Source organism: Boleophthalmus pectinirostris, unplaced genomic scaffold, assembly GCF_026225935.1.
Source record: "Boleophthalmus pectinirostris isolate CB_2022bp ecotype Guang Dong unplaced genomic scaffold, ASM2622593v1 HiC_scaffold_21, whole genome shotgun sequence".
Classification (NCBI taxonomy): Eukaryota; Metazoa; Chordata; class Actinopteri; order Gobiiformes; family Gobiidae; genus Boleophthalmus; species Boleophthalmus pectinirostris.
The window spans coordinates 31,807,020-31,829,290 of NW_026571175.1; the positions used below are offsets into that span (position 1 = coordinate 31,807,020).

Below are 22,271 nucleotides of genomic sequence, written 5' to 3' on the forward strand. Positions count from 1 at the left end.
GCCCAGGGACAGAGTGACAAAATCAATACAAAACATTTAAGAAGTCAAATTTTACATTATAGCAATGATTTAATTAAAAATTGTACATCTGTTTTTAACTTGCAATGCAGATTCCTTGAGACAAATTCGTGACAAGGATACTCAAGCTTGTGTCTTTGTAAAGTAGATATCTTTCACCAAAATGCAGTAAATTTGACTTTTCTACCGGCCCCCTGCTTATACAGTTTGCTCTTCTCATTCTCCTTGAGTATCTGTTAAAATGTCAACCTCCCCTCCTCTCCTCCTCTCTCTCCTCTTCTCTCTCTCTTCTCTGCTGGGGGATTGTGTGAGTGCACGAGGTCAATAACAGACTCAGGAGAAATCTCAATGAAAGCTCCGTGTTTCAGAGCCCGTCTCCAGCCCCGAGCCTGGGAACCTGCCGCACGCTCACCGTAAACTGGGTCAGCGTCCTGTGAATACATGACGGGCCTTTAATTACTGAGACTACGCTACACTTCCATGAGCAAACACAAGACTCACGCGTGGATATACTTCTCAAGAACACGTGGAATATATTTTTAAAAAGTAGATTTCCTGATTTGAATGAGTAAAACCTGTCCTCAACTCTCCCCGCGCTCACAAAAGCGCCTTGGGAATAGAATCCAATTTTATGTGCCAAAAAATATACGGCAAAACCATAATTGTGTTCCCTGAGTTCCGTCTTGAGGGATGTAGTTTCATGATTTCGTTCTAATTCTGTCGATTCGAGGGTTTAAAGGTGCACTGCGTAAATTTTCTCATCATTCTCCATGGAGACAAGCAAGTAACATCACAAGGTTAAGTTACGGGTCGGATCCGTGGAGAGGTGTTTGTAAGAAAGCGAGTTTTTAAGGTATTTTTGAGCAACGAAAACACCTGTAATTGAATAAATGCAAGATAGAAAACTTGGAACATTCAGGCAAAGCAGTAATATCACCATGGAGACAAGAAAGCGATGTACCTGCAACCAGAAAAGTTACGCAGTGCACTTTAAATTGTCATCTATAGGGGTTACGATAATTAACTGTGCTGCTTTTTTTAAATCTGAAACATGGTTCACTCTCCACTGTTTTAAAAGTGAAAAAAAAAAAAAAAAAGCATAGCACGCTCAGATGGTCGATGTTTAAAAGCTTTTTAAATTATGTTTTGCCAAAAAACCTTCATCAAATAATTTTTCTTGCTTTGGAGCACCTCTACAGGAACTTTGGTGTGTGTTTTCTGTTTCATTTCACTCTCAACTGTTGCCAGCAGAGGGCGTCGGACACCTAATCCAAGCATTTTCTCCAAATGTTTGCCAAAAAAAACCGTAAATTTTGGACTGTAAAAGACACACTGGATTATGAGGCACAATATCAGTAATGTTGAATTCTCTCATCTATTTTCCTAGACAAGGCGCAAGGGATTATAAGGAGCATTAAGAGAAACAAATGGACGACACTTGAGACTGATTCTTAGCCCAGGCGTCCACGATCCATTGGCAGATCGTGGTGTAATTCGCCCGGCGTTGCCTCTCTGTTTTGGAAAAAGTGTATTATGAATGTGAATGTGGGTGGATCATTTAAGTTCGTTTTTTATTTTCTACGAGGACGACTCAAATATACATTGAGTAATAATGTGTTTAATGCAGCTTTGAGCACATTTGTTTATGTTTTACAGAAATTAAACTTAAAAACACATGGCTCATTTGCATAAACTAGAAGCGCTGAAAAAAACAACTCACTCCTGATGCGGTTCAGCTTCTGTCGAACTACGTTACTCCACAAGGCTCCTGACTACAGTAGCCGTAATGCTCCGACAATCCATCAAGCGGTGCGGCTTCGTACCTTACCAAAAGTTGTACTAAAACATTTTGACAGATTTTTGAGCACTGTGTACCACTTGAAATCGCTTCGAGGTCAATGAGCACAACCAGAATTCATACATAAGGCGCACTGTCGATTTTTGAGAAAATTTAAGTGTGCCTTATAGTCCGAAAAATATGGTATGTCTCCTTTAATTTTAGTGCAGACTCCAAATCAAGGCGCTGGTTCCAACTAGAAATTGCTCAAGTATACAGCAGACCTTTTTTTTTTTTTGACAGTATTGCAGAATTATGTATAAAAACTAAAACAGAAAAAACTATAAAGAACATGTTGAAGAGTTTATAAAGGAATGGATTAAGAATGGAGATGGTGATGTTATTGCTTTGTTTTGGTGATTACAAGCTTGAGATCTAAATTGATTTAAAAAAAAGTAGCAGGTTTTTGACTACTCTATTAGCCAGTTTTTGTTTACGATTGTCCGCAGAATTTAAAATGCTCTCTTGCTGTACTAGTTTATATTAATAGCAGTACATAATTTCTAGGTCAGGTGTAAAAATGTACAAAATTAGTCCATTTATATGTATCAAGTATAAGAACAAACATCAGAGCCTGAGTGAACTGGAGAACGCATCACTCTAGAGACACTGAAAAATAGAAAACCTCAGAAAAAACTAAAGTTAAAAAGATCCCAAATAAGCCTCATTAGCAGACTCTCAAATAACGGATATATTTAGAGTTTATTTTCCGAGAACTCCAAGTCCGTCCATTTCAACTTTTATGATTTGTTTGTTGGTAAAAATGGTTCACTTAGAGGACCACTCTTTTTTTTTCAGAGATAGAAACCATTTCGATTGAACTTTAATTGCCCCATTGTTCCCATAAAGTTATTTTTTGTCTTTCTCTAATCATTTTAAAGTCCATATCCAATGTCCCAAAGACGATGTGGATCTGAAAAAGACGTCTGAAGCAGTCGAAATGAGGCTCAAACAGTAGCTGCTAACTTTTAAGGTGGTATTTTCAGGTGGTATAAGACACAGAATTGACTTTTATGTAAAATAATGATCTAAATACGTTACAGTTTAATACTAAAGACTATCTTATATGTGTTTAGAGTGATTACAGTGAAGCTATATGGACTTTAAAAACACAGAGGAGCACTCCAAAACATAAGGAGACCAAAGACTAGTAGATTACTCAAACTTGACAAGGGACAATACAATAAACTTTCCATAGACTGTTTATATAAATGGAGAAATGTATCACACTAGCAACCAAATTCCAAACAGGAAGTGAGCATGGACATGGTTCTGGTTCCAATTCACATTCTATTGAAAAAACTGTGGGCCCTCTCTAAGTACCTGCTGCTGCCAGGCTTGTCATTTTGGTCTTAAAATGTTCATATTAACCTGTTTTAACTGATTTTGTCCATAAATCATGATCTGAACATTAAAGGATAAATCAGGTCGCTCCCACTTGTGTTCACAACAAGTTTAATTGACAGTGTAGCAAATAGAGCATGGAAACCCGACAGATTCTGACACATATTTAGAAGTTTGGGTCAGACTCGGACACATCAAGGCTTCAGCTGTTTCCCGTCTACTGGAAAATGACTTGCTTTGAGACTCTTAAGTGTTCAGAAGATTAGAGCACTGCACTTCTAGTTTAGACACAAGTCAAAACTGTGTTATTATTTGTGATATGTGGTGCAAAACTTCAGATACATGGTTTTTAAAGCATAAAAGATTGGCGATAAAGTACACAGGGCATAGAGTCACCATCACTAATCTGCAGCTTCACCTCAATCCATGCGCTGTGTGGATGTAAACAGGCACACGAGAGGAACTACTCCGGCCTTTTTACTTTTAAATAATGCCTCAAACTGGATTAATAGAGCTGTTTTGTGGACTGGATGTCATTATTTGTGGAGGACAGTTTGGATGAGATGCTGCACTTTAAATGTACCACTTTACGAGAGGTGAGGAATAAAATCATCTGATTATTTTGACTTTATCCCGAGTTAGTATTTTGTGTCTCTGTGTCCGTTAGAGGCCACAAAGTCGGCCTATGAAAATAGTGTGATTTTAATTGAGTCGGATTTGGACACAAATATCTTAATGCCTATTGAGGTTGGGTTGGATTTTATCACTGCTTAGTTGGACGTGAGCGAATTCGCCCCTATAACCGCCGTCCTCCATGAGCTTCATTTGACTGGAGCCAAACTGGAGCCTTAGTTCACTACTTTATACAGTCTGTGGTCAGTGCTGCACCTGGACAGGACACAGTACAGGGGACAGTACCTGGACAGGGGACAGTGCAGGTCTCCTCCAGTGTGACGTTGGTGTCTCCGTCCACGGCGAAGTCCACGTCTCCACAGAGCTCGTCCTCCACCAGGCTGAGCTCCTGCTGCCCAGAGCCGTCCGAGACGAAGCAGGACACGTTACGGAAGCGCAGGCCCTCTCCACACACCGCCCCCTGGAGGACACACAGAGCAAGCGTCAAAACTAAATACAATAAAATAAAAGCATGTTTTTCATTTTGAGTTCAGTTTTAAAGGACCGAAAAACATACTAAAACATGTATCCTTGCTGTCAGTGGACTTGCATCTCCACAAACCTGACTATTATCAGGTCCTCACCTTCCTTTAACTGTAATGTTCCTCCATCTCCACAAAAATGTTCCAAAGTATGGTTTTAACTTTCTATTTCCGTGGAATGAAGTACGATGATGTGCCATATCCATCAAATTAGTGTTATTCTGTGTTTTAATTAAAATTTTAGGTCACAGCCAAACAAAGTAATGCACATTTTAACTGAAGTTGATTTTCTATAGTTTTATCTGTGTTCGTAACGTTCTTTTATTGTGTTTACTTGTGTTTTACTCATATTTTTACTTATGTATTCCATTTTTATCCATATTGTTAAGCACTTTGGGGCAGCATTGTTTGTTTTTAAATGTGTTATATAAATAAACCTTGATGTTTGAGACAAGCTTTGAACCAGTAAGCCTCCAAAGTTGCCCCAAAATACACAAACTTGACTATAAATTACATGAAACCTGTTCAAAAAGTCTGCAAGCACTTTTTATTGATCTTATCTTGTGTATCTTTTTGCAAAGTTCTGTAATTGTCTTCTGTGTTATCTCTGCTATAACCTGGTATAATATTTACACTGAAATTACAGATGTTCATTAATATCAAATAAATAAATACATGCATAAACACAAAAAATACAAAATAAATACATAAGTGAATAAAATAAATAAAATAAAATAGAAAAAAATAGAATAGAATAGACTTCTGTGTCTGGTGAGCCAATGTTGTCCCAATGTTGAAGCTACAAACATGAATCATTCATTCCCATGCAGATGTGTTGGTTCTGTGTTTGTTGTTGGTTCTGTGTTTGGTGTTGGTTCTGTGTTCTGTTGTTGGTTCTGTGTTCGTTGTTGGTTCTGTGTTCGTTGTTGGTTCTGTGTTGTTTGGTGTTGGTTCTGTGTTCGTTGTTGGTTCTGTGTTTGGTGTTGGTTCTGTGTTTGGTGTTGGTTCTGTGTTTGGTTGTTGGTTTGTTTCTGTGTTTGTTGTTGGTTCTGTGTTCGGTGTTGGTTCTGTGTTTGTTGTTGGTTCTGTGTTTGGTGTTGGTTCTGTGTTTGTTGTTGGTTCTGTGTTTGTTGTTCATACTGACCTCTGCTTTGCACTGGGACCAGGCGCTGTACCTCCAGCTGTAGCAGGGCTTCACGGGGCAGGGCTTCCACTGCTCCATCTGAGTGGGGCAGGGCCGGCCGTCACCCTGAGGGGCCTGGACCACCGTGCGCCTCCTCCACAGTTTACCTACAGCAACCACAACAACAATAACTCTAGAGTTATTACAGGATTTAGGTCTGTAATAGTACAATACAGGGTTCACACTGCAAAAAATTCTTATCTTTTCCATGACTTTACGACATCTATATGTGTGAAATTGATCACACTTTTAGGGCTAAATATGAAATGTTAACCCTTTCCACTCACCTTATGGTTTGGGATTATAGTTTTTTTAACATTCAAAATACTGTCAGTGCATTTATTGTCATTGCTTTTAAACAAAAGGCGCAGATCTTCAGAAATTATCATAGTAGCCTAATCATAACTTAACAGAATGCTATATTTGCTTGGAAAATATACTAAAATTCCATGAGTTTTCCAAAACTTTTATAAAATTTACACAAATTTCCATTTTCCATTTTCAGTTTTCATGACTTTTCCAGGATTTCCATGACCGTGGAACCCCTGAAAATGTAATGTGTTTTTGTTTTTGTTTCATTGGAAGTTTTTTACGTAGTTGAAATAGAAGAAATGTTTGTCGTGCAATTTTTTAAATAGAATATATAAGGCATTTTGTCTTTAAATAGCAAAAATATAGAGGACATAAAGGCCATCTTAAATTTCTTCATTTGTTACCGTAACAAAGAAAGACTAAGTCAAATTGTATCTGTTGAAGCAATACACTTTTAATTCAATAAATGCAAAATTGATTAGTTTAATGCCATACTGTGGAACATCCCAGAGCAATAATGTCTCAAAATTAGTAACAGATCATCCACTGGAAAAGTAGTGCACCTTTAAGAAGTTACGATGTAGAAATACAGGACGTTTTTATAATGTAGATACTGTTCATTGGGCTTTAACTAATTCAGTCTGTGTTGACACTAATCCTGGTTCAGTCCTGGTTTGATCCTGGTTTAGTCCTGCCTCTGTAGACCTGATTAGATCCTGTTCTAGTCCAGTTTTAGTCCCAGTTAAGTTCTGATTTAATATGTTGTGTGTGCAAATGTGAGCACAGCCTTGAGCTTCTCTGTTTTATTTTCAATACTAGATTTAAATTCATCCCTTGCAGGAAGTGATTTTTAAAGTTTTTTATTATTTATTTATGTCTCTTTCCAAAATCCATGTAATGACTTTTTAACACCACACGGGTCCCTGTCAAAATGAATTATTCAAGTGAAACTGATCTACTGCGGCGGAGAGGATAGTTTGCAGTGAATCTGAGTGAAATGAACAATAGTCTGCCAAGGTCCGTCACAAATCAATCGGCTCATATGATAGAAAATAGTTATTAATAAGAAACAATGGCAGTATAGAATAACACTAAGAGCCCCAACATGGAACTGTGCATGTTTCAAATGACCGTAATATAAGATACATAACATAGGCTGTGTCTGAATGTGCACCCGAGCTCACTACATAGGCCTGGACTCTTTAGCGCCCCCTACAGTGCGATTCAGACACACAGATTCGGATCACGTGACTCTGCACTGCAAAAAACAAAATCTAGCCAAGTTAAGATGACTTGAATTAAGAAAGTTTTATCATGATTTGAGTCAATTTCACCTGACAAATAAAATGATCTGCAAGTGGAACAAGACTTTTTGTACTTAAAATACGAAATACATCTTGCTACACTTAAAAAATAAGAAAAACAACTACTTTTTACACTTACATTAAGAAACAAAATTAAATGTTGATGTTGAATTAAGAAAAACACACTTATTCCATTAGTAGATAATTTTACTTCTCAAGCTGAATCTACTCAAATAAAGTCAAATGTTAAGTCATTTCATTTAACTAGATATTTTTTTTTTTTTTTTTTTTCCCCCAGTGTGGTGTCTGGGTGAAAAAGATTCTAAAATCTAAACTCAGATAAAACTTGATTTGTGTCATAATTAATGATCAGATCAGACTAGCACACAAGTATTTATGGACTAATAATAATCATACAAGTTTTTTTTCAAGCTGGATCTCATGTAAACGAACTGGATTATTTGCTTTTTGTCGGAGATTTGAAATGATTGCTCTTTTAACATCTGGAGCAAAAGTAAGCACCTTTACACCATAATAGTTTATTTACCGTATTTTTCGAGCTATAAGGAGCACCGGAATATAAGGCGCAATATCAATAATGTTGAATTATTTTGTCTGTTTTCATACATAAAGGCGCATTAAGCAAAACAAACGGACGACACTTGAGACTGATCCGTGAGTCCAGGCGTCCACGATCCATTGGCAGATCGTGGTGTAATTCACCCAGCGTCTTGGTGAATGTAAATTATGAATGTGAATGTGAGTGGATCATTTAAGATTGTTTTTTCATTTCCTACGAGGAAAACTCAAATATACATTTAGTAATAATAAGTTTAATGCAGCTTTGCGCACATTTGTTTACTTTTTACAGAAATGAAACTTAAAACCACATGACTCATTTGCATAAACTGTAAGCTCTGAAAAAACGTATCGCTCCTTGTGCACTGATGTCAGCTTCTGTCAGACTTTGTTGGATTCTGTGAGGCTAAGTGAGTCTCCTGACTACAATTGCCGTAATGCTCCAACAATCCATCAAGCGGTGCGGCTTCGTATTCGGATTTTTGAGCGCCGTGTACCACAAAAAATCAGTTGGAGGTCAGTAAACACAACCAGAATTAATACATAAGGCGCACCGGATTATAAGGCGCGCTGTCAATTTTTGAGAAAATTCAAGGATTTTAAGTGCGCCTTAGAGTCCAAAAAATACGGTATTTATCTGTGCTCAGGTAAACACAGAATCTTCCACTCTGCACACAATGCTGTTCTTAACACAAGTCAGACAGCACTTTGGCCCAGGGCTCAAAACTGGACTTAATCCTCTCTACAACACCCTAACTGTAAAAAAAAACTCCAAATAAACAAACACATACACCCCCGAAGACCCCAACCAGGTTCAACTCTTAATGCAATACAGTAAAAACAATTAGCACTATACTAATCCCTTTATGAAACAGCCATCCGGGAGACTATCTAAACATATATTTATCGGTATATGCATTAGCCCCGGCGCCGCACACACACTGCGGAGTCCCCGGGTGTTATCTCCCCAAAGAGTGTCTTCTCCAACTGCCAGTTCATCTTGCAGCTAACCGAGCATGGAGCACCCAAGGGCCCCCACTGATCCTGCACGCTATACGGAACAATTGGTCCCAAGCACCCATCGCGCACGCAACCTCCAGGGTCCTCTTCCTGCTAATGTTATGTTAGTTAACTGCATGTGGGCAAACGCGGGTGAAGACGTGTTCTAGTAATTAGTGTTTTTGTATAATCTCATCGTATGTTGTTCAGGTTTTATGAAGCTGTTTAAATGGTGGGACTGGGTGGCTGCACAGCTCATTAGGTTTTAGTGTTTAGTCTAAAAAATCCTTTATTTCGTGTACTATAGGAAAAAAAAAATCTGTTTAAAGAAAAAAAAAAAAAAAAAGTGGCTATACTGATTCACATGTTAGTCGTGAATAAGTCATGAATGGACCGAGTGCATAACAGTCTTCCTTCATTATACACTCGGTTCACAGTTGTACTTTATAAAGCTCTATGCTCAAACCCGGATACTCCAACCCAGAGGTCACATACGCCCAGGCTCCGCAGGGACCGTGTCTCCTCACGTACACTGCAGGGACAGTGTCTCTAAAACCAGGACTAAACCAGGTGTAAACCAGGTTTAAAACCAGGACTAAAACCAGTACTAAACCAGGTCTAAACCAGGTCTGAACCAGGTCTAAACCAGGACTAAAACCTGGATTAAACTAGAACTAAACTATATCTAAATCAGGACTAAACCAAGTCTACACCAGATATAAATCAGGACTAAACCAGGTCTAAACCAGGATTAAAACCTGGATTAAACCAGAACTAAACCAAGTCTAAACCAGGTCTAAACCAAGACTAAATCAGGTCTAAAACCAGGACTAAACCAGGTCTAAACCAGGACTAAACAAGGACTAAACCAGGTCTAAACAAAGGACTAAACCAGTTCTAAACCAGGTCTAACCCAGGTATAAAATCAGGTCTAAACCAAGACTAAATCAGGTCTAAAACCAGTCTAAACCAGGACAAAACCAGGTCTACACCAGGTCTAAATCAGGTCTAAATCAGGACTAAACCAGGTCTAAACCAGGTCTAAACCAGAACTAAACCAGGACTAAACCATGACTAAAACAGGTCTAAAACCAGGACTAAACCAGGTCTAAACCAGGTCTAAACCAGAACTAAACCAGGACTAAACCATGACTAAAACAGGACTAAACTAGGTCTAAAACCAGGACTAAACCAGGTCTAAACCGTGACTAAACCAGGACTAAACCAGCTCTAAATCAGGTCTAAAACCAGGACTAAACCCGGACTAAACCAGGACTAAAACAGGATTTAACCAGGACTGCAAAATGAGTTGTCAGACATAAATTGGGCACCACTGTTCCCACCCTCTCCTCCTATTGGTCTTCCTCTGTCATGTTTGATTGACAGGTGGATTTAACCAATCACAGTGAGGCATGAACTTAAATATAACCCAACATTCGTGCCTGTGAGTGTTTCGACCTCAGTCTCAAGGAATCTCAGGACAAACGAGAACACCTCAGCACTGACAACTGTTAGTGCACTGTTCACTTCGACGAAAACCTCATACATTTCAATATTTCCAGTAATAAGAAGCTCAGAATAGACGGTGATTCAGAGTGAAATAACAGGGTGTATGAAAGTACATGTAATTGAGGGTGACTAATATAAGCGCAGTTTACGTAACGCGGTTTTGAAACTGTCCACTGCAGCACATCATAATTAATAACTTATTTTTATTTTCTACAGTTTCGTAAAAGTAATTATTAGTATACTTTGGAGTTTAGTGAGCGTGTGTACTTTTGTGCGTCTTGATATATTTCTTTGGCTAATCTTCACATTCTTATACATAATTAACTAAAAAATAATTACATTTTGCTTTATAATTATGCAGTGTATTCATAACAAGTGTAAGAGTGTTTTTTTTTTTTGTAAGTGTGAGCTGAGGGAGTTGTTAGCGGTTGGCTGGCAGATGTGTTAGCAGCTTCATATTTACACTTTGGATTCACACAGAATCACAGCGCAACAGTGTGTGGGCACTTTCGGTTAAAGAGTTATAAAAATGTATTTGTTTTCTCTGAAACATTGAAATAAAACATTTTTAAGAGCTTATAAAAGTTTAACAAAGGCAAAATAGCTGTATAACTGTATAACTCATGCTTATGTGCTATAATACTCCCTACAACTGTACAACTCACCTGTATGTAACAGATAATACTCCCTACAACTGTACAACAACTCGCCCTTATGTAGCAGATAATACTCCCTACAACTGTACAACAACTCGCCCTTATGTAGCAGATAATACTCCCTACAACTGTACAACAACTCACCCTTATGTACTATAATACTCCCTACAAGTGAATAACTCATCCTTATGAAACAGATAATACTCCCTACAACTGTATAATGACTCACTTTTATGTAACAGATAATACTCCCTACAACTGTGCAATGACTTACCCTTATGTAACAGATAATACTCCCTACAACTGCACAACTCGCCCTTATGTAGCAGATAATACTCCCTACAACTGTACAACTCACCCTTATGTAGCAGATAATACTCCCTACAACTGTAGAATTCACCCTTATGTAGCAGATAATACTCCCTACAACTGTACAACAACTCACCCTTATGTAACGGGTAATACTCCCAACAACAGTACAACAACTCACCCTTATGTACTATAATACTCCCTACAAGTGAATAACTCATCCTTATGAAACAGATAATACTCCCTACAACTGTACAACAACTCGCCCTTATGTAGCAGATAATACTCCCTACTACTGTACAACTCACCCTTATGTAGCAGATAATACTCCCTACAACTGTACAACAACTTGCCCTTATGTAACAGATAATACTCCCTACAACAGTACAACAACTCACCCTTACGTACTATAATACTCCCTACAAGTGAAAAACTCATCCTTATGAAACAGATAATGCACTGTTACTTTAATTGTACATAATAATTTTTAAGTCTATTTTTTTTTATTATTTTTAAGCCTTTATCTATTATCTGTTTCATTGCATGTTTCATTTTTCCTGCTGTTCTTGAATTGCGTGTTGCAACACTGGAATTTCCCCCACTGTGGGACTAATAAAGGCATATCTTATCTTATAATACTCCTAGCTCGACCGGGTTGTGGGCTCCGGTTCACGGGTCTTTCTCTTTCTTTTTCTTCCAGACGCCCCTGAGATGTCCAAGTCGAGGTGTCCAATGTGGTTTTCGTCGCTGCCGTCTCGCTTATATTATTATCCTATCACAGGGTATTCGCGAAGGCCCGGAAGATTTCATGACATGATCCCGCCCATAACTCAATAAAATATGATTGGCTCAGACAACTGTCAATCTCAAACTTCGTTCCAGCCACCAAAGGCCCTGCAGGTGTTTCTTTAGTTCAGCGCTGCAGGGAGAGTCACTGATTTACCCAGATACCACCGGAAGAAAAACTGTGATTGGTCAATTTCCATTCCATTATATTAACCCTTTGTTTCCCAAGAAATATTAGTTATCTTGAAATTATTACTAGTAATGGTGTTTATTACTCACTGAATAAAAAAATTATTTTCAATTTAATGCCTGCCAACAGGAAAGAGAGGCATATGTTGTTACTTGTTTAAGTAAAATACAGAAAAGCTGCTTAAAAACGACAAAACACTAAGGAAATGTGACTATACTGACTCAGAGTGAATAACAATTTTTCTTAATTACACACTCGTTTCAAAATTTAATTATTACCAACCAATCCAAACTGAGGTCATTCCAGTTTTTTATTTTGAAAATCTAGTCACCCCATATGTTTATAATTAAGTCTTATTTGACACCCGTCTTATTATTTTTGTGACTTATTTTGAATTTATTATTGCCATTTATATTTTTTACTCTTTGTTTTTATATTATATTGTGATGTGTAAACGTCTGTGTACAAATAATTTCCCTTGTGGATCAGTAAAATTTGTCCAAATCTGATTTAGAACTACAAAACAAAACATATTTGAACCAAAAACTGCAATATTAAAAATCCATTTACTGTCATTTTTAAGTTTTTATAACACGATTCAACACAAAAAATACTGCTACATTATCTAAAAACAAATGGGATTTTTTTTTTTTTTCTCGCAGAACCCGAAGAACAATTCCAAGTTATAAAACACGGACTCCAAAACCCAACTTTAAAAAACTCATAATACCGGACCTTCGGAGACCCACACCGCTGCGCCTCTCGCCCCGTTCACACAGCGACGCTCGTCATCGCTCCTGTCACGCTTCGCCTGAGTCCCCGCAGGCGCTCAGACCCGGGGACAGGGCGGCACGGCACAGAGGCTCGCCGGGAAATTCATATCTGTGCCAGCTGTCACTTCGTGCGCTCGGCTCCGCTACACACAATACCGATATTATCTCCTCGCGCAGGTCGCTTCTAGCCGCGTTCGTACACTTGAAATCCCGCTCGTGGCTCATTCCTGGCTCGGGAACTGAAGTAAAGTCCTCGAGGGGAGAAGAATGCTCAAAGAAGCTTGTAGTTTACCTGTAAGAGCGTATCTGGCTCGCCTCGGGGACAGATTAGCGTTATCACAATAGCTAAAGCCTCTATTGGTTTACTATCTTCGCTTTGCTGTTGGCTAAGAGTTGGTTCTCAAGGACTACGGCGGGCTTAGCTCTCCCCAGGCGCCAACGCACGCACCGGTAATGGCCTCACCAATCAATGAACTGATCCCGTAGTATTACCCTGTACTCACCATGGTTTTAAAGGTTACCGTAGCTGTGGTTTCTCACGCGGTTAAAGAGAGCGTATTTTCTGTTTCTGGTCTGAATTGTAATGTTGTTTCGTCGTCACAAACACGCCCCGAGTTGTGTTTTTGTTCTTCTCTCAAACTGAAAACACCCACTGCCATGTGTGTTTTTAAACTCTACACACATTCACTAGAAACAATAATAATAACGGATGATTTCAGGCCTGGAATTGAGGGTCTCTGCTGAACAAAAGTTTAGAAAGTAGTTGTTAACTTGAAAACTACCGGTGGAACGGAGCATGTTGAGGTTTGGAGATGCAACAGAGTGTGTGAATGAAACAAAACACAAATCCAGGTATGTTTTTGAAGAGGTAACGACATTCACAAAGCAGTGGCGGAGTTAGCAATTTGGGGGCCCTAGGCGAACTTGACTTTGGGGCTGTGTTTGGGGGTTGTATTTTTTTTTTTTTTATATTTATTATCTGTTTTTTCCCCATTGTTCATGAGATGCTCACATCTTTATTTGAATTATGGTGGATTTGAAACTTATTTTATTAGTCTTTTATTGGCCTACTAGATAACCAGAGCGGAAAGTAGTTTTGTTTTAGTATTTTTTTTTTTGCTAGTACAATTACATTTTTGTTTACATCCATTACATGTGATTATTATTATGTTATGATTATGTTCAAATCAGGTTCATTCTAATGTGAAAGATGGAAATGCTTTGACAGTTAAAATAAATTTGACAATCAGATATTATTTTGATGTTGTTTTCTTGTTTAAAAGTAAACAAATCTCATTTAATGTCATATTGAGAGAAAATCTAATTGCTCTGAGGCCTCGGCCATCAGTGGCACGCCTAGGGCCCCTTCAGGTTCGGGGGCCCTAAGCAGCCGCCTACTGTTGCCTAATTGTAGCGCCGCTTCTGTTCTAAAGCTGTGTTCAGACCGTGGCGTCAAAACACGCTGGACGCCTCTAGTTGGGCGCCTTTGCATTTGAGTTCAGACGCCACCCAAGCGTGTTTTGAAGAAAAATACTTGACGTGCAACCAGCGACGCTACGTCACTGGATAGTCGTCACTGGATAGTCGTCACTGGATAGTCGTCACTGGATAGTCGTCACTGGATAGTCGTCACTGGATAGTCGTCACTGGACAGTCATCCCTGCTGCACGCCCCCGCTGCACGTCCGACACCAAAAGTTCAGCCTTTTCAATTTCTAAGGCACCTGAACGCTCAAGAGGCGCCACGTCCACACCAGAGTCTCACTGATGCCCGAAGACGTGCTGCAAAAACACAGGACGCCCAAGACGCGCATCCACATAGACTAGACATGTCAAACTGAGGCCCAGGGGCCACATTTGTCTAGCAATATAATTATATTTGGCCTGTAAGATCATATCAAATACGTATTAAAGCTGCCCACCGGCTACAGATAGGCTATAGAAGAGAAAATATGCAGAAGTTGTTGACATTTTTTAATAAATAGTTCGTTTGGCCCACGACTTAGTCCCAGTTTTTAATTTTGGCCTCTGTGAATTTGAGTTTGATGCCGCGGTGTTAACACAGCTTTACACGGCTTAAAGCTCACTGCATAATTTTGTGGGCATAATTTGGGCCTTTAAATACTAAAGAAAAATAACAAAAAACCTTTGGAGGGTTCATTATTGGCGTTGTCGACAGAGTGTTTGAGCACCGCTGACCTGCTCTGCCTGGTATCAAAGTCATGTGCAGAGTGAAGGAGAAGTAAGAACAATGCGGCGCTGAGAGGAAATCAATACTGTACCAAGTGGATATGGGACGGCAAACATGATGGTGTAACAGGAGCAGCTGTGTTAAAACGAAATCTAACACACTTCTATTGACTTCCCTCTTGTGGCTATTGATTTTAAGACATTTATGCTTGAAAATAACATGAAATATGTCATTGTATGTTTTTTCTTTACATGTTTTTTTTATGTCAGATGCTTTTTCCTCAAGCGACTAATCATATGGAAATGGTGATGTGGGTTAAGTGTTTTGCTCAAGGACACAACAAAATGCATGATTGAAACAGCCATTTTCTTAAACCATGTAAACAATATAAAGGCATTGAGTGTGTATACATGCACATCAATAACCCGGTTATTGTCCATACCCCGGTTATGTCAGTATTCGTGTTACTGCGTTTACATGCGCACTGAGAAACCGGGACACTCATATCCGCGTGTACATGATCAAATGGAGCATCCCGGTTTCTTGACATAATCTTACAAATGCGCAGGCGCAAAAATTAACTTAAATCAATTTCATAAACCAGGAAAAATACAAACCGTGAGCTCCTTTAGCATAAGAAGCTAAGGAGCTACGAGATCTCCCACAATCCACTGTGCAGATTCTTCATTAAAATCTTCTGCATAAATAAACTCAACTTTACAACATATAAACCATAAACACTATAGACACATCAGCCCGGTTTGATCATATAATTCAGCTGTGATCACATTTGTTTACGTTTTACAGAAACGAAACTTAAGACCGTAGGCTAATTAGCATAAACTGTTAGCGGCGATAAAAACAACTCGCTCCTTGCGCCGCTGATGTGATCAGTTTCTTTTGGACTAAATGACACGACTCTGTGGATTATGTGTGTTATTTTTGTGACAGAAGAGGTGCTAATGATGGTAAGTGTGTTCCGTGCATATAGAGTATAGGAGATAGTTCATGTTTTAGCTTTTCAGCGTCACACGAGTGCAGGTCGTACGAGTGCAGGTCGTACGTGTGCAGGTTTAGCGCAGCTCTTTATTTTACAGTCATTTCACTCGTTTGGTCACTTTATTTATGTTGGTCAATTTATTTATGTCACTACTGTTGTGGTGAAAGGCTGGAAAGTGTCTTTTGGACGCATGCGCACTCAACTTTATGTTGCAGTAACCGGGGTACTGCGTATACATGCCACAAGTAACCCGGTTACTATCGGAATAAACCAGCTACAGTAACCCGGTTTCTAATAACCGGGATACTGCCATAACCGGGTTACTGCGTTTACATGCACCATCAAGAAACCGGGATACTCAAAAAACCCGATCATAACTGGGTTATTGATGTGCATGTATACACACTCATTCTCTCTCTAAAAATCCACAAAAACTTCAAACTTGATTTTCAACATTAAGGAACAGACTCAATACCCAATACAGTTTCCAATGCCACAATACTACTACTTCTGCTACCTTTACTACTGCTACTACCACTACTACTGCTACTACTACTACCACTAATAATAATAATAATAATAATAATGATAATAATGAAACACTTTAGACAACGGAATAAGGCTGTCAACATTAAATAATAGTACTTTCTTTTATGTTATCATGTGGTCTGTGTAATCCCTCAGTCTCAAACTATTCAGGAAAGATTCATTTCTGTCCTGTGGATGTGATTTTGTAGTATCAATACTAGGGCCCGGCCAATATATCGGTTGGCCGATATTATCAGACGATATGGGCACTTGGAGACATATCAACTCTTGGCCTAAATCTTGCCGATATGGGCCGATAGTCCATGTGGGCATGTTATACCTCGTTATAAAGCTTATAGATATTATGTTCATTTAATCCAATTTACAGACTGATAAATGTCATTCACATTATGTTATTTCACTTTTTTTTTTTTCCCCTCCCTCCATTTAACATTGCACTGCAGCCCGGTTGAGTATACACAAAATTGGCTAATGAAATTTAAGATCTTCGTAAAAAATAAAAATAAAAATAAGACTTGGACAACAGAATTTAAGACTTTTTAAGACCTTAATTTAGGAACATGAAATTTAAGACCTTTTTAAGACTTTTAAGACCTTGATTATCGTTTTGAGTCTGGATTAAAAGGACATTTATTTGTGAAGACTTGTGATCTGAGAGGAACCTGTGTGAGCGATGAGTGCTGCAAATGTCGGTTTTGAAGCTACTTTTGGTTCTTTCGCATTGATTAGCTCTTAGCTGCTGTAGCTCCCACATGAACGGCCTGTTCTCTCTGACACTGGCTTACTGTAAAGTGATTATGGTGGCTGTGCACAAGTTACTGGACCGGCACTGACATGTAAAAGAGCTGTGAATAGAGGTGCGAATGATCAGCATTTACGCATAATGAATTACTGTGGCGCACACGCATTTACCGCTAAAGTCTGATAGCGGTAGTTTACTTACTTTCTTTACAGACTAGAATGTGATGCAAAAATGCCATTAGGCCGACCTACTGTCTTTAAATATGAGTGTAAAGAGGCAGAATAACAATAAATGTCGCCTAAACAAACCCAATTTAAAATCCAGTAGAGCCAGACCTAAGTTTTGAAGATTTACAATGAATTTTTACATCACTAAATACTGTACATCGGCTTTTATATCGGCTCCTCCAATTCCCATTTTATCTGTGTCATATCAGCTGCAAAAAATCCACATCGGTCATGCCCTAATTGTTATCTACTTTTGATATCAGTTTTAGTATCGATTAGTATCTGATTTTTTGACAACTTTAATACACATTTTTAATACAAATACTACTAGCGTGAAAACCCTTCTAGTGTCTCTTACAGCCAGGCCCAAATTTTTAAAGCCATTCAAAGCAAAAACTATCTCCACGGTGACAAAAATGTGGCGTAACCCTCACTACGAAAGCTCCACAGTGCTCCTTTAGTCTAGTGCTGTTTTCGGAGCTGTGTTTTCATGTCGCTGCACACATTGGCGGCGGTTGTGGGAGCGCTGTGAACATGTTTTTTTGTTAGTTTTCTCAGCTTGTACGCGGATTACACGGAGCACGAGACAACAGAGGTTTGAGAGTCTGTCGTCCCACTCCGCGGCGAACACAAGCTGCTCTCAAAACGGGCTCGGCTGCGGACTAACTTCCAACCGGGTAAAACTATTGCATTTTCTGACGCCAGGAAATTATTTGGCGTGAGGATCAACGATGGCAGCCGGCCCGGAAGCAGACGGGAGAGTGTTAAAGGGCCTGTACCTGATTTTTACTGTGTTTTTTTTAATTTGGCGTTTTATCATTTGAGTATTTTTGTACCTGGACGTTTGAACACTTTAGACAAAATACAGTTTATGACATCTGAATTGAGAAGAATTACACAAAAAAGGGCAGTTTTACAGAACTGTCGTATAAATAATGTTATGAATATATTTTTACATAAATAGCGTCAATAATTCTACAGATAAGGAACATTTAAGGTTTCTGAAAGTGTGGAAAATGTGCAGAAATATAGAATTTTTATAAACCAGGACCAGTTCAGGAAAGCGATTTTTACCGTCTTAATAATGTCGAAAAACTGTGAAAAAAATGAGTTAATTCGGTTTGCGTTGGTCCAGTGTTTTTCCTCACTTACTTTATGCATTTAGAGCGTTCTAATTATTAAAAAAAGAAAATTTAGAAGAGATTTTCACAACAGTTTCATCACTGTAAAACTAACAACAACTAGCAAGCTAAAGACAAACTTCCTGATTACTGGACCCAAAAAATAAACCCTTCATAATTAGACTCAGACAGTACACAGCAGACTTAGGAGCTACTTGTACAATATATCTGACAAATCTATGGAAAAATTCAGGTACAGGGCCTCTAATTTGTTACGTAAATGTTGTTTTTTTGTTTGAAGTCATAGGCTCTATTCACGCTTACGTCTTAAACCAGGAAGACGTTTGGAAACATGCGATGACAACTTCTGGTGTAGTTCCCGACACCGACTGTGATCAAACCCACTGAAGTAAATGTGATCAGCCGTAAAACGAAGACTGCAGACGTATGTGCTGTTTGGAATCATCTTGACTTTGTACCCAGTGCACTCGGAGTCGTGTGTCAGTGGGGAAATGATGAAAACTGAGGTGTGGTTGTAATTGTTGATTAGCTGAACATAAGAAAGAAAGAAAACTGGAACATTTTCTCATTTCTTCTACATTTTCAAAATGTTTTCAAATGTCTCCTCGGTTTGTGACGTAAGTGTGAGTAGAGCCTAATTTCAGGTACAGGACTGTGGTGGATCCCTCTGCCACCACTCCATAGTGTCAGTATTATTTAATTTTCATTATTATTTACATTAAGTTAATTACACTACACATAATTGAATTCTGTTAATTAGACTTATGTTCTAATTTGAGTGCACGCATTTTAGTTAATATAAGTCTAATTTACTTACACTTGGTCTTTTTGTTTTTTTGAGCACCGGACGGAGGACCCTGGGAGAGACCATCAGGACTCAGCAAAGGGGGGGAGCACTATTTAGTTTGTTTTACTAAGTTAATTTGTTTAGTTTGTGTTAAGGTCACATTATTATCACTTATTATTTTCTGTATTATAATTATTTGCTTTTTTTTACGTTGTTTACTTTGATTAAGTTATTGGTTTAGTTAGTTAATTAGTATAATTCCTCCCTCTTGTGTTTAGCTTCAGTTGGTCCTCAGGTATTTAAACACACCTGTTCCTTTGTCTGGTTGGGTTAGTTTTGTTCTGTTCAGTTTGATTTTGAGTTACCCCAGTTGGGCCCAGCTTTTTTGTTAATAATTTGCCTAATTTGAGCCTTTGTTAAATTATATCTTTTTTGGCTTTATTAAATTTAAACTTATTTTTATACCTTGTCTTTGCCTTTCTGTTTGGTCCACTACAAGGACCTTTAATGTGATACTTAAATGTCTTGTAGTGTTTTAAATAACTTAATTTGATGTTTGAAGTAATTCTGATTTGTGAAAGTACAAAACAACGCTGTTCCCAAGAATGGTTGCGAGGAATGGTCGCTGTTGGCGCTCTAAAGGTTAAATTAGGGTAAAAAAAAAAAGGCAAAAACAAGAGTTGCCAGCTGCAATGTTGTGAAAGCAATTTGAGAACTGAAATGATTGTGAGTCTAGTGAAGATAGACTTAAAAAAGCTGTGTTATTGCTGTCACGATACGAAAAGTTATACTAAAGTCATTGGGTTGATTAAAGTCAGATGCTGATTTCGATTCATAAATTAACAACATCATTTTTTTGACAACAGAATGCAGTTTTCACCATCACATGCAAGCAGTTTCTCTTGCATCATATTGCATCTTATATTACTCAAAGTATCAATATTTGTTCAAATCAATATTTAGTTTCTGAGTATTAAATTCTTTTTGACAAACACAGAAGGAGCAACTGTTTTGAAGAAGTTTCTGAAGAAGAAGATTGTCTAAAATAAACATAAACAAACTTCAGCTCTCCATATGTTTTTGGTTTGACGTGGTTAGAAGTCAAATAAAACCCACTAACATAGGATTAACACGGGAGTATTAAGTTCAAACTGAGACGTACCGGCGAGTCCACATGTGTGCGTGCACTGGGACCAGGGGGACCACTCGGACAGCTGACAGTTCACTGGACACTCCACCACACAGGAAGCGTTCATGGACCACTTCCTCTCCAGGCCCAACTGCAAGACAAGACCATTTTAATATATAACAACTGACAGCGTTAACATTTAAGTTTTTTACATTTTTCCTTTTAATTCAAATGCAATCTAAATAAATAACTGTCAGAATAATTTTATTATCCCATATTTGCTAAATACTTGTGTGATATTCTAGGCCTATGAGTTAACCATTTATGTAACTACAATTCTTTGATTTATAATGTACCAATCACTTGTATGAAAATGAATAACCTCTGTGTGTTTGACAACTGTGTGCAGTGTCCTATCGCTCTAGTGAACCTCGAGATGATTCCTCACATGAAGCCAACTCCCACTGTCACACATGCAAGAGTTATGATGGTGTCTGTCCAAACCTAAGGCACCTCCTGTTTCATCAGTTTCTTATTATGTCTTTGCTGTTTCCCCTTCCCCTTGAGAATTATCGTTCTGTAACTAGGGCCTCCTAATGAAATAAAAAGAGGAGAACGGCCTTGAGTCATCAGAACGTGTGGAGACTGTTGGTTTTGATGCCCACTCTCTGCCCGTTCTCCTCGCGAGTAAAACTGAATTAATCTCTTGTCTTTCTTCTTGTTTTTAATGTTTAGATAAACCTAACAATAACATAAAAAAATAATAATAATAATACATTTTTTGAACTGATTATATGGAGCGACAAACAAATGGCAAACGCGGCAATTAAGTTAAATAAATCACACAAAAAGATCTCAATCTCAGTGGGGTTTCCAGCGAACTAATATGAGCTGTTTAATTTACACCTTTAGAAACACGGTCTGAAATGCTTTGTTTATTTCATCACACAGACATTCTTTTGAATAAATGTACTCTACAAAAATAACGGGAGTCGACAGGAGGGGACAAAAGGGTCTGGTGTCCCGGCTCCCAGGGTCTTGGGGGCCCAGAACTGGACCCTCTTCCTATTAATTTGGCGGCATGGTGGCTGAATGGTTAGCACTCAAGCCTCACAACAAGAAGGTTTGATCTCTGGGTGGTCCGGGTATTTTTGTTTGGAATTTGCATGTTCTCTCCGTGGTTTCCTCTGGGCACTCTGGTTGCCTACCCTGATTCATCAGACGGTTTCACTTCGTGGAAACCGTCTGAAATCGCAGCATTAGGATTCGTTCGCTCGATGGTAAGCGGGTACTTTTTTTTATTTAACCAACCGCTTCTATTTGCTCGTGATGTATGTAATGCGCCTCTAACGGGACTAACTGGTATATTAAGCTTTTCCCAAATCCCGAAGGAAGAAGGACAATAACGTCTTTCCCCTTGATCAAATCCACCAAACATTCTCTTTGTTCCGGCTTTAAATCCTCGATCTCAGGAATCGTTGCCAACACAGAATATATGGCTCTTTGCTGATTGGCTGGTGCCCGAACTCACACTTCCAGGGTTCTTGAGAAT

General features: G+C 38.6%; 1 protein-coding gene across 1 annotated transcript in view; it reads right to left on the minus strand.

Annotated features, from left to right (window-relative positions):
• The window catches only part of thsd7aa (thrombospondin, type I, domain containing 7Aa), a 437,777-nt gene that overhangs the window by 40,224 nt on the left and 375,282 nt on the right, over nucleotides 1–22,271 (minus strand). Inside the window, exons 21-23 of the mRNA XM_055157370.1 lie at nucleotides 20,753–20,870; nucleotides 5,498–5,643; nucleotides 4,118–4,292 (exon numbers count right to left, since the gene is read on the minus strand). Coding sequence (XP_055013345.1) covers nucleotides 4,118–4,292; nucleotides 5,498–5,643; nucleotides 20,753–20,870 — 439 coding nt within the window. The remainder of the gene's footprint in view (nucleotides 1–4,117; nucleotides 4,293–5,497; nucleotides 5,644–20,752; nucleotides 20,871–22,271) is intronic.